The sequence below is a fragment of the Hypanus sabinus genome, chromosome 16 (assembly GCF_030144855.1).
Source record: "Hypanus sabinus isolate sHypSab1 chromosome 16, sHypSab1.hap1, whole genome shotgun sequence".
Lineage (NCBI taxonomy): Eukaryota > Metazoa > Chordata > Chondrichthyes > Myliobatiformes > Dasyatidae > Hypanus > Hypanus sabinus.
Genome location: NC_082721.1, coordinates 16,032,440 through 16,044,697, shown reverse-complemented (window position 1 = coordinate 16,044,697; position 12,258 = coordinate 16,032,440). Strand labels below are relative to the sequence as shown.

At 41.3% G+C, this 12,258-nt stretch overlaps 1 protein-coding gene across 1 annotated transcript in view; it reads right to left on the bottom strand.

The window, feature by feature from the left end:
- The window catches only part of LOC132406029 (transducin-like enhancer protein 1), a 196,753-nt gene that overhangs the window by 167,705 nt on the left and 16,790 nt on the right, over positions 1 to 12,258 (bottom strand). The window contains exon 3 of the mRNA XM_059991180.1: positions 4,837 to 4,900. Within this exon, the coding sequence (XP_059847163.1) occupies positions 4,837 to 4,900 (64 nt within the window). The remainder of the gene's footprint in view (positions 1 to 4,836; positions 4,901 to 12,258) is intronic.

Sequence of the window (12,258 nt, the reverse complement as noted above, 5' to 3'; positions counted from 1 at the left end):
AAACTTGGATGATGCACATAATCAACAGAACCTTGAAGCTCCAAGTTCAATGCTAGATGAATAAGCCAGCATCCTATGAACACCATCACTGCCAAGTACACATCTTCCTGACATGGGCATGCATTTATCTTTTTATTGGTACAAAATCCTGGAAATTATCCAAAAACCTCCTTAGCAGATGATAGCAGTGAAGGCCACTGCAGATGTTCTATGTAAAAATAGAAATTCAAGACCCCAAACATCACTCCTCTTGGCTTTGATATTCATCAGAGACACTTGTGACATCAACAGTTTTGGGTGGTCAGCAGGTCAATGTGCACATCTTTAGCATTCATTTTGGAAGGACTAGAATATAAAAGCAAGGATATAATGCTGAGGATTTACAAGGCATAGGTCAAACCACATTTGCAGTATTGTGAGCAATTTTTTGGTCCCATATTTAACAAAGGATGCGCTGACATTGGAAAGGATCCAGAGGAAGTTTACAAGAACATACGAGGAGCATTTGAAGGCTCTGGGCCTCTACATGCTGGAGTTTAGATGAATACTGGAGGATCTCATTGAGACCTACCAAATATTTAAAAGTTTGGACAAAGTGGATGCTCGCAGAATATTTACAATAGTGGGAGAGTCTAGGACTAGAGGGCACAGCCTCGATAGATGGATGCCCCTTTAGAAGAGAAATGAAGAGAAATTTCTTTAGCTATGGGATGGTAAATCTGTGGAATTCATTGCCATGCGCGACTCCGGAGGTCAAGTCTCTGGGTACATTTAAAGCAGAGGTTGATAGGTTCTTGATTAGGAAGGGTGAAGGTTACATGAAGGCAGGAGAACGAGTTTGAGAGAGGTAATAAATCCGCCATGCACTACTATCTGCCGTTACTTCTCACTGGGTGGGCCTACCTCCCAGATCATAATCAGCATTCCATTGCCACCCATCCTGTAGCACTTTTCTCACATCCTGACTCAATTCATTTTAAATATCATGCATTGAAAATGCAGCTCAAAAGAATCTCACTTCAAGTAAAATTTATAACGAGTGGGGTCAAAAATTTTATGCCCAGTTTTAAAACCACTGCAGCATCTCAGCAAACTCACCATCCAATGACAATCCTATCAATGGTATTTCATATACCCACAGTCAACCTCACACTCATTATCTTGCACATTTTGCCCTTAGAAGGAATTCTGTCATACTAAATATTCAAGTGAATAGCAAATCAGTGAGGATAACTTCATCCAACTTCACTTGCCCCATCACTGAACTGTTCTCACAACCTATGGACTCACTTTCAAGGATCCTTCATCTTATGTTCTCAATATTTGTTCTTTGTTTATTACCGTTTTTTCTTTTGTATTTGCACATTGATTGCTCGTCTACCCTGTTGGGTGCAGACTTTCATTGATTCTATTATGGTTCTTGGACTTATTGAAAATGCCCACAAGAAATCAAACCTCAGGATGTTATGTGGTGACATATGTACTTTGATAATACATTTATTTTTGAACTTTGAAGACAAGATGCTCCATTTCTGTAGCAGCAATCACTGGTCACAAGAGCATGCAACTTAGGTGTAGAAATAGCCAACACCTCAAGCCACTTGCAATATTTTGGAAGTCGTGCCAACCTGTTTATAATATCAAACACTCCATGATTTTTCTTCAACCATCAAGAATCTATTCACTTCCACCTTAACAATAGTTAGAGGTGCTACTTTCACTGTCTTATTTGAAAGGCTCCTAATCTTCCTAAAGAAAATGGTCTTGTCTAAAAAAACATTTTTACATAGTGACCCCTGGTTCCAGATTCTCTCACAAGAGTAAACCTTTCCACATTCACCTAGTCAAAATTAATTAGGATATTATACTTCAATTACCCTCACTCTAAATCCCAGGGAATGTAAGCCTAATCTTTCCTTACAAGTCAACCCACCCTTTCTAGGCATCAGTCTAGTAATTTTTGTCCAAACTGATGGCAACATATCAGCCTCCTTTCTTAAATAAGGAAATTAATACGGTACAGTGCATTTAAGATAGGATGGCACCAAACTCAAGACAACTGAAGTACAACCAACCAGTAGATCAGAAAACAGTAAAGGACAACGTGGGAAGACTTTTTTTTCCCCACTTGGGTTTGGGCAAAAAAGGTATTCAATGAACCTGCTCCATCTTAAATGGCTCAGTTCATCAACAATATGACAGTGCTGCCAGACAAAGTCTAATTAAACAGACAATCCAAACAAATAGAACAGGAATATCCAAATATTTTGTCTTCTGCTAATTAGTACTACACTCTGAAAACACCCATGAAAGTTTATATGATGATACTATTAATATGCCTGGATTTCAACCTGCCAACACCAAGTGATGCTGATGCTCCAATTGAATATTTGGATACCAATGAAGTAATAACATTAAGAACAGACCTTTCCAAACTCTTGGGCAGAAAATTCAAACAGCAACCTAGCTTGTAGGAAATACAAGCTAGGTTGTACAAGAACAGAGCTGCTGTAGTTTATAGCCAAGACTCACATGGCACTTAACAAGCCAAGACCAGAGGTAGAAGGCGATAATCTCACTAGATTGGTAGGAGTGAAACAAGGTTCATGGCAGAATTCCTGATCAATCCAAAGCTGAATATATTACAGGGACACACGCAAAATGCTGGAGGAATTCAGGTCAAGCAACATCTATGGAGGGAAATGAGCAGTTGATGCTTCAGGAACTTCATCTGGATTGTTTAAAATACAGTCATCTTGTTCATCAAGACTAACTGCAACTCTAACAAAACCAAGAAGGTACATTAGTGAAGAGCTTAAGAAGATTTGGCATTTTACCAAAGACTCTTGCATCTCCATGACGTACAATTGGGAATATTCTGACTGATTGCATCACAGCCTGGTGTACGGGCACCAATGCACAGGATCTCAAGAGGCTACAGAGGGGTTTTTGACTCAGTCAGCTCCACCACAAGCACAACCCTCCCCATCACGGAGAACATCTTCAAAAGGCAGCTACTTCAGAATTCAGCATCTGCCACTAAGCACCATCATCAATAAGATGGTGCAAGACCCTCAATGATTCAAAACCAGCTCCCCCCCCCCGCCCCCAACCACCATCAGATTTCTGAACAATCCATGAACACTCATTTTCAGAATCAGGTTTAATATCACTGGCATACGCCATGAAATTTGTTATGTGGCAGCAGTATATTGCAATACATAATTCTAAAAACCAGCTACAGAAAATCTATCCATTAAAAAAAGTTAAATTAGTGCAAAAAGAAATAAAGTAGTAACGTAGTGCTCATGGGTTCAATGTCCATGGCCGATGGGAAGAAGCTGTTCCCGACATTGAATAGGTGCCTTCAGGTTCCTGTACCTTCTTCCTGATGGTAGCAAGAAGAGGGCATGTCCTGGGTAATGGGGGTTATTGCACTGTTTTTGGGGGAATTATAGTAATTTTAATGTCTTTGCACTGAACTGCCGGTGCAAAACCACAAACTTCACACAATTCAATGTTAACAATCTGACACGGAAATGCCTATAATGCAAGGTCTCCAAACTTTTTTTAATGCCATGGACCACTACCATTATCCAACAGGCCCCGTGGATCCCCAGTGTGGGAACGCCCGCAATAAATGTGTTCGCACAGAAATAGCCCCAATCTAGAATGCATCTAGTCAGCTCTGAAGATGAACACTAGGTTTCTGGAGACTGCTTGTAGAATACTTTTAAAAATTTATTGCTTTACCCCTACAGAAGGGCTGAACAATAGAAATAACTTTGCTCTGCTGCATGATGAAGTGTAAATGAGAAAAGAGCATTACAGAGCAAGGAGTAATATCAAAAAACCTCACTCACTATACTCCCATTACTGACAATGCACTTGTACTTCTGGTTATAATACATTCTTACAATAACAGGCAGTGAAACATTTATCTTTAAATCACAAAACTACTGGTGCACAGAAAAATGTTCTACAAACTTGCTTGGCATTCTTCAGCCATTATCCACAACAGTAATCTCTATGCTTGATCAAGACTGTTTAAAATATCATGCTAACTAATTAACATCCCTTGGAGAAAGGGAGGGGAAGATATCACCCATCATTAGAATACAGTTTAGATATGATTTAATTGACATTGACTATCACCTTCTACTTTCAGTCCCACCTCCCCTCCTCTGCCATCTTCCATCTGCCCCTCATCTCCTCCCCATCTGCTTCCATCTACCACCTACCAGCCCCTATCCCACCTCTAGTAGACTGGTTCTCCTTTGTATCTCCCTAACGCAGGGTCGTCACCCAAAACACCAACTTGCACCTTTTGCTTGACCTGCTGAGTTCTTCCAGCATTGTCCTTTCATTCTAGATTTCAGCATCTGCATGTCATCATCTTGGCTCATTTGCATTCATCACACTGGGGATTACCTGTTATTCACAGCCCCATGGCATAATTTGTTTTCTGTGACAATGGGACAGTTTCCTTAACACTTAGTACAAGGAAAATTTGGGCACAATTGGCATTTCTTTATTTGCCTATGATTAATCTGTGGAAATAGTTCTGCAATAATATTTAGAATAACAATATTATTCTAAAAATATGGACAAGCCCAAGCAATATTGCTGCCAGCAACTAGAGGACTGAATAGCAGGGATCAACACAAGCAATTATTATTACAGCAAGGTTATTATATGGACAACTTCATTACTTTTAATCAGATGAACACATTGCTAGTTTTTAAAATTGTTTTTTGCCTTACTATGAGGTGTTATGAAGTGACCATAAAGACATTACTGCTCTAAGCAACTGGAAGAAGGTGGTCACATACTTACCATTACATAATGCCGTTGCATCTCTGTCTTTTCACTGGCCAACTTTTCACATTCCAGCTTGAGGCTTGCAAACAAGGAAAGCAATGTCAGAACACATTTCAAATGGCTTTTCCACCCAGACACAATCGGTAATCAATCCCATTCACCTCCCCACCAAGGCACGTCAGATCTGGCACAGTGCCGGCCACCGTTCAGTTGGTAACATTCACCCCTCAGGATTGGAAGGCAATGCAACTCTAAAGGCTCGAGCTCAAAAATCCATGCTAAGATGTCAGTGCGGTACTGAAGTAGGACTGCAGTGCTGAAGTTGAGCTCCACAGACCATTTTAAACAGTCCTCGCCAATATGCAATCTTTGTGGAAGTTTTCAGTGAACAACTGGTCATAATGTCATGCAGCACGAAGACAGCCCTTCAGTCTGAGTACACACCTGCATATCAAACACCCGTTTAACCAAGTCCACTTGATTTTCCACAAGTTCCCATCAACCATTTCCTCCCCCACCCACAGATTCTACCAATCACCGACATGCCAGAGGCAACTTACAGTGGCCTATTAACCTGCAAACCGACATGCCCTTGTGATGTGGGAGGAACCCAGAGCAGTCAGAGGAAACCCCATGTGGCCACAAGGGAAGATGTGCAGACTCCATACAGACAGCCCGAGGTCAGGATTGAACCCAGGTCACACATTATCCACCACCTGCTTAAATGTCACAAACTTCCCACAGCCTGGAGCACCAGCTGCAGGCAGAGATCCCACAAGGGGAGGGGAGTCAGGGGACAAAAGTAGTACGTGGTTGTTTAGTACACAACATTGTGCTAAACTAATCCCTTCTGTTACACAATGCTATCCCTCCATTCTCTGCACTTTCAAGTGGTCGTACCAGATCCTCAGATGTCTTTATCATTTTTGCCTCCACTATCACACCTGGCAGCACATTCCAAGCACCCACCACTCAGTGTACAGAAACCTCTTGCCCCACACATCTTTGAACTTATCCCATCTCACCTTAAGTGCACGTGCTCTGGTATTAAAATTAGGCAGTGGGGGGTGGGGTAGGGGAGAGAGATACAGGCTGCCTACTACATTAGCTGCATACAATCCTACAAACTTGTCAGGTCTCACTTGAGCCTTCTCTACTTCAGAGAAAACACCAAGTTTGTCCAATCTCTCCTTATAGCACATACCCAATGAAGCAGTGGAGGCTTCCTCAGTAAATATTATTAAGACAAGGATGGATATTTTTTTTTCCATAGTAGGGAAATTAAGGGTCATGAGGGGTGGGGGAAAGGCAGTTAGGCAGAGATGAGTCCATGGACAGATCAGCCATGATCTTATTGAATGATGGAGCAGGCTCAATGGGCCAGATGGCCTACTTCCTGCTATTTTTCTTATGTTCTTCTACCCTCTAATCAAGGCAACATTTTGGTAAATCTCTTCTGCACCCTTTCCAAAGCCTCCGCACCCTTCCTATAACAGCTTGACCAGAATTGAATACAGTACCCTGGATGTGGCTGAACTAGAGCTGCATAAAACTGCAGCACAACTTCCCGACTCAAACTCCATGCCTTGACTACTAAAAGGCAAGCATGCCCACACATTCTTTCAAACTGTGCAGCAACATTCAAGGAGCTACAGGAAGACTAAGAGTGGAATTAGGCTTCTAAGGGAGATTCTGAGCAAGAGCACAAGTATACATGCATGTACACACAGTCAAAGAGTCTGTTTGAAGAACCATTTACACCAGTGTCTGGAACAAGTTTTGCTTTCTTCACCCCAGAGTTGATGGCTTCCCAAGTCAGGTTCCTAGAGATTCCCATTCCGATAGTACTCTCTAATATTGAAACAGAATCCCAAAAGAAAATTATCCTCAATACTTCAAGTTCCAAAATATTAAACAATTGACTACCTCAAGCCCAATCAATGGTAACTAGGTCACTGAGACACTCTGGGTTACCAGGGAAAGGCGGAGGAAACCATCATTGATGGACCTTGAAAAGGCAGCAAACTGTTGCGTTCGAGTCTTGACAGCAAGTTTAAGAACCTCTATCCTCACCCCTCACCAAAGTCTCCCAATATCCAATCTTATTTATTTTCTCCTTTCTCACACAGGACAGCAAATGGCCGATAGGGCCTGTTCCTGTGTTGTATGTACTGTCCCGAATGTTGTAATTCTAATCACTCAGTCTTCAATACCCCCTTTTGCATTTGAATCACTTGCAGATCCTAAATCGTACAGATTGGCAACAACATCTGCTGCATGATCTCCATCAGCACAAGTGCACCACGGGGTGTGGGCCTGCCCCCCCCCCCACCCCCCGTCCTACTCACTTTACACTTATGACTCTGTTGCTAAGCAGAGCTACAATTTCACATTTGTTTGCTGATGACACCACTGTTACAGGCTGAAAAGGTGGTGATGAACCAGCAGATGGAAGGGAGATGGAAATCCGGCTGAGCGGTGCCACAACATAAACCTCTCACTCGATGTCAGCAAGACCAAAGATTATTGACCAGGAGAAGGAAAATGGAGGTTCGTGAGCCAATCCTTATTGGAGGATCAAGGGTGGAGAGGGTCAGCAACTTTAAATTCCTCGGTGGTATCATTACAGAGGACCTGTCCTGGGCCCAGAATGCAAGTGCAATTATGAAAAAAAGCACAGCAGTGCCTCTGCTTCTCAGGAGTTTGTTAAGTTTCGGCATGGCATCCAAAAGTTTGACAAACTTCTACAGATGTGTGGTGGAGAGTATATAGATGGCTGCATCACAGCCTGGTATCGAAACCCCAATGCCTTTGAACCGAAAATCCTACCAAAAAAAAAAGCAGTGGATATGGCCCAGTCCATCACAGGTGAAGCCTTCCAAACCACAGAGCACATCCACATGGAACTCTGTCACTGTCACAGGAAGGCAGCATCCATCATCAGGGACCCACACCACCCAGGACATGCTCTCTTCTCATTGCTGCCATCAGGAACACTGTTCAGGAGCCTCAAGACTAATGCCACTGGGTTCAGGAACCCTCAACCATCAGGCTCCTAAACCAGAGGGAATAATTGCACTCATCACTCGCCCCATTACAGAACTGTTCCTAGAACTTATGGACTCATTTTGAAGGGCTCCATCTCATGCTCTCGATACTTATTATTTATTCATTATTATTTCTTTGTGCATTTGCAGTGTCGTCTTTTGTACATTGGACGTCCACTCTACTGGTGCGGTCTTTCACTGATTTTATTACAGTTATTGGATTTATTGAGCACACCTGCAAGAAAATGAACGTCAAGATGAATATGGTGACATATGTACTTTAACATTAAATTTATTTTGAACTTTGAAATCTGCTATGTCATACGGTCTTAACTTGTTTCTTTAAGGCTTTCAGTTTGTTAAAATGTTCAATTTCTGTTGATGAACGAAATCAAAGCTACTACCATATTTTTAGCTACAGAGGATACAGGATTTAAGGAAGCTGGCAAAAGGAGGGCATTTTTACGCTCGACAAAGGGCAGCATTTTACAAATTAGAAACAGTTTCTATCACAATTTTCTAAACCGTAAACTGGACGTATCCTCAAGGGGTAGTGGGGAGAAGAGTCAGAATGAAGGAACAAGGCTGTTCGACTAATTGGACTGCTTTTGTGCTCAAAGATCCAGCAGGAACCAATGGGACCAAATGACATCTCCACTGCCAAGATTTTAAGGAATTCAATATCATAAATGCAAGCTTGAAGCCATCTAATCATAACCAACATACATCTCATCTTCCTTTCATTTTTTTGATGAAAATGTACTCTACATCCTCCACTAAATTAAAGAAAAAGTATTAATTAAATACTGCTTATTGGTTTACTCTAATGCAGGAGAAGCTAACAATGGTGTTAATGCACAAAGTTACTCAAGGATTGAGGACAAAAGGGTGGCTAATTCTGAGCTCTTCAGTCCTTTGTCTCTATCAGAGTACACTTTGTGTCAGTGACTTCAATCGATGTCACATGGTTTGCTCCCTTTCCTACTTGTCCCAGCTTTCAGGGCTAAAAAGGTTAATGAGGCTTCTTAGAAAGCTATTAAGTTTGGGCTTTTCAATAGAAGAAAATGGCAGGAACAGGCAGCAGCTTCCTATTAAAATTAAATCTTTTGATACCAGAATCTTGTTTTTTTTCTCCCCCCCACCACATAAAATAAAAATTCAGGATTACTCGAGAAAGCAGCATACAGCTTCCCTACTATCTATTAGTAAATATGCATAGACAGAATGGAAAAAAGTGGGTTTAATTCTTCACCTGTGCTAAATTATTTTTGGTCTAGATGTTAAGAGGTGTCAAGGGAAGTATTAAGAGCATGTTTACATGTATAAAGAGAGAGACCAGAGAACAAGGCCGATCTGCAGCAGATTTGCTTTTCCGAGTGCATAGAAGCTTAAGATCAAAATGAGGGGGATTTTAAACAAATTGTTGAGTTTGATGTGCAATTTAACACCTTTGATATTGTGAGAAGAGTATTCAATGACTCACGCAGGGAGAGAGGAGAGTGAATTAACAGATATTGGAAATAACAGATACTTCTGTGCACGAACCCACAATGTCATGGCCCAGAGCTAAATAATAACTGCAGAAGAGAAAACTAAATGCAATTTTCCTTCCCTAAATGGAGCTCGTGTCATTCAAGAAAAAAATAGACAAGAATGTGGGAGTTAGCGGCCATTTTCATGCCACACAACTCGAGGACCAAATGTCATCTGCAAGACTTGACACTCCGGAATGGCGAAGCAGCCGCTATTTCTTGTGACACTGTTTAATGAATTCAGGTTTTTAGGTGTCACTTGTGTGCTCGAATTTTGAAGGCTGAGCAGCTTGTAAAGCAGCAAGCCCACGGAGTGTTTAACCAAATGGCTTACACGTGACCCGTGCATCCGCAACGTACAACAAAAGCAAATACGAGGAGAAAGTGGGCATCAATCCCAAGGGACGGTGAAGGGTACAGAGGTGAAAAGCCAGCAGCAGCAGGCTGGCAAAACACACTGGGACAAAAATTACTTGCTATTAAGACAAAAGTCAAGGAAAATACTCAGCGTTGGATAAAGCATGGCCAAAACCAAATAAAGTTAGAGTTAAACACAGATTCTGCAGATGCTGGAAATCCAGAGTAACGCGCACAAAATACTGGAGGAACTCAACAGATCAGGCAGCATCGATGGAGAGGATGTTTTGGACAGAGGCCCATCAGAGGCAATATATCAGCTTTTAATACAAAGTCAGCTGACCAAAAAAAAATCAAACATTTTTCTCCCTCTCCAGAGATGCCAAGTAACCCCATAATCTTCTGCAGAATTTTACATCTATGGCATTTTGCCTCTGTCCTTTGGTGTGAAGGTTCATTAAAAAAAAATCACTTGTGCATCATTTTACAAAGATGATGAATCATTATTAAATTATAGGCAAGGGCTTGGATGTTTGAAACAGATCCATGTAGATACATGCTTCTGTATGCGATGTATCCATTAAGTCCAAAATCCTTTGAAAAGTGTTCTGCATCCAACTCCCCCTCCACAGCAACACACAGCCAAAATAAATCTACTTGTAATAAAATGGATAGGTTCTACTGTTGCTTGCCTCTTAGACTATCAAATCTCAGATTCATAAAAAATCACAACTCTCTCTAAACTCCCATGGGTACATTCCATGTTTAAGGCATGGAATTCATTTGATTTTTCATCTGCTAGGTAATAGGACAATAGGGGAAAAATTGCTTAATTTACTCAAGGTAGCAGTCAAGTATCAATAACATCAGATTTCATGCTTTGGTTTCAAATATAGCTATTATTTGACTACTTATTACCAAGGAATGGTTAGGGACAGGGCTAGCATTGGGAGTGGGGGTATTAGCCAAGATCAGAAGGAGATTGATGGAAAGGCCAGGTATGGAAACACCAATGCCCAGAAAAGTGATGGATACAGCCTAGTCCATCAAGTCCCAGTGAATCAAACCTGGATTCATCCTCTTTGCACAGAAGTGATGACTGAAGGACAAGGCCACTTCTTTCTCTGGTTTTGACATGGCTGCCAAATCCTAGGAATATTAACTGGAACGCCACTTACTTTTGCTAATCTCTGTGCAACCTACTCCCAGTTAAAGGTGGGAGTTGTGGTAGGGTTAGGGCTCAGGTAACCAGTCACCCAGCCTGAAAACTTACTTGGGCTGTGTGCCATTTACCACACTCAACAGGGGATAAAGCAAGCAAAATGCCCCACCGGTAACAGCATCTGCAAGTAAAATGTCCCCTCTCTTACTCATCACCTGTAGCCCATTGAATATTGTTTGGCAGTCAAGAACTTACTCAACTACGTTTAGGAGGTAGGACACTTTCTTTGACCAAAGTACAAAACATAGGTTTAGAATACTGATCTCCAAGATCACTGTGCAAGTAAGTAACAGATCTACTGAAACTCAACTACAGCAACCATCAAGTAGACTGGAGATGTAACCACAAGTGATAACTCTATCCTTCGGGAAAACCTCCAAGCATCACTAGGCACTGGTCTGGGAGTGAACCCCGGACAAGTTCACTGTAATATCCCAATCAGTAAAGCAGTACGTATAGATGACTCTGCATCTCAAAGACTAGAAGACCATCTTTGCCAAATCACAAAGTTTAACTTCAAAAAACTTTAGAATTTTTTTAATATTTATTTTTTTATTATAAATCAACCAGTTTTATATCAGAATAAAAAAAATGGGAGGGCAAACAACAGCCACCTGGAGTATTCAGGGCCTGCAGCCAGGAATTCTGAAGTGGTATTCTTGGTATCCAGAGTGGTTCAGGTCTAGAATAACAAGCCTGCAAGTGTGGCTGAGACAAATATCTGCAGCCTGGCTTCTGTTACAAATTTCCATTCCATGCTTTGAGCAGTGAACATTGTCAGTTTGAATCAAAATGCACCCTTCTATCAGAAATCACTTTGCTACTGTCAAACATCTGTTGAGTTAGGAACAGCTGGGTGCTGTAGATCATCAAGTCTTCTGGCAGAGAAAAGAATCATACCATCACCAATGGCAGATGAGTTGCTTGGACTCAATCTTTCGAACAAAGAATGCAGACAGCTGGACAAATAGAGGAAAAAAATCCTCAACAAAAGATTTAATAAATCATCAGTCATAAAAATCAAGCTTTAGATGTTGAAGCATATTCATGGCTTGATTGCTTTTCTGAAAGGATAGGAAAATAGAATCAGTCTTACAACATCTGCAGAGTCCCAATTCAAGAGAACTTTAGGACCACAAAGGTGGTAGAAATTTATTCAGTGAGTCTGTAAATATGTCTCCAGCATCAGACTCATTTCTTGTAGATTATTTTCAGTCATACAGAGCTACAAAACAGAAACAGGCCCTTTAGGCCATCTAGACCATGCTAAATTGTTATT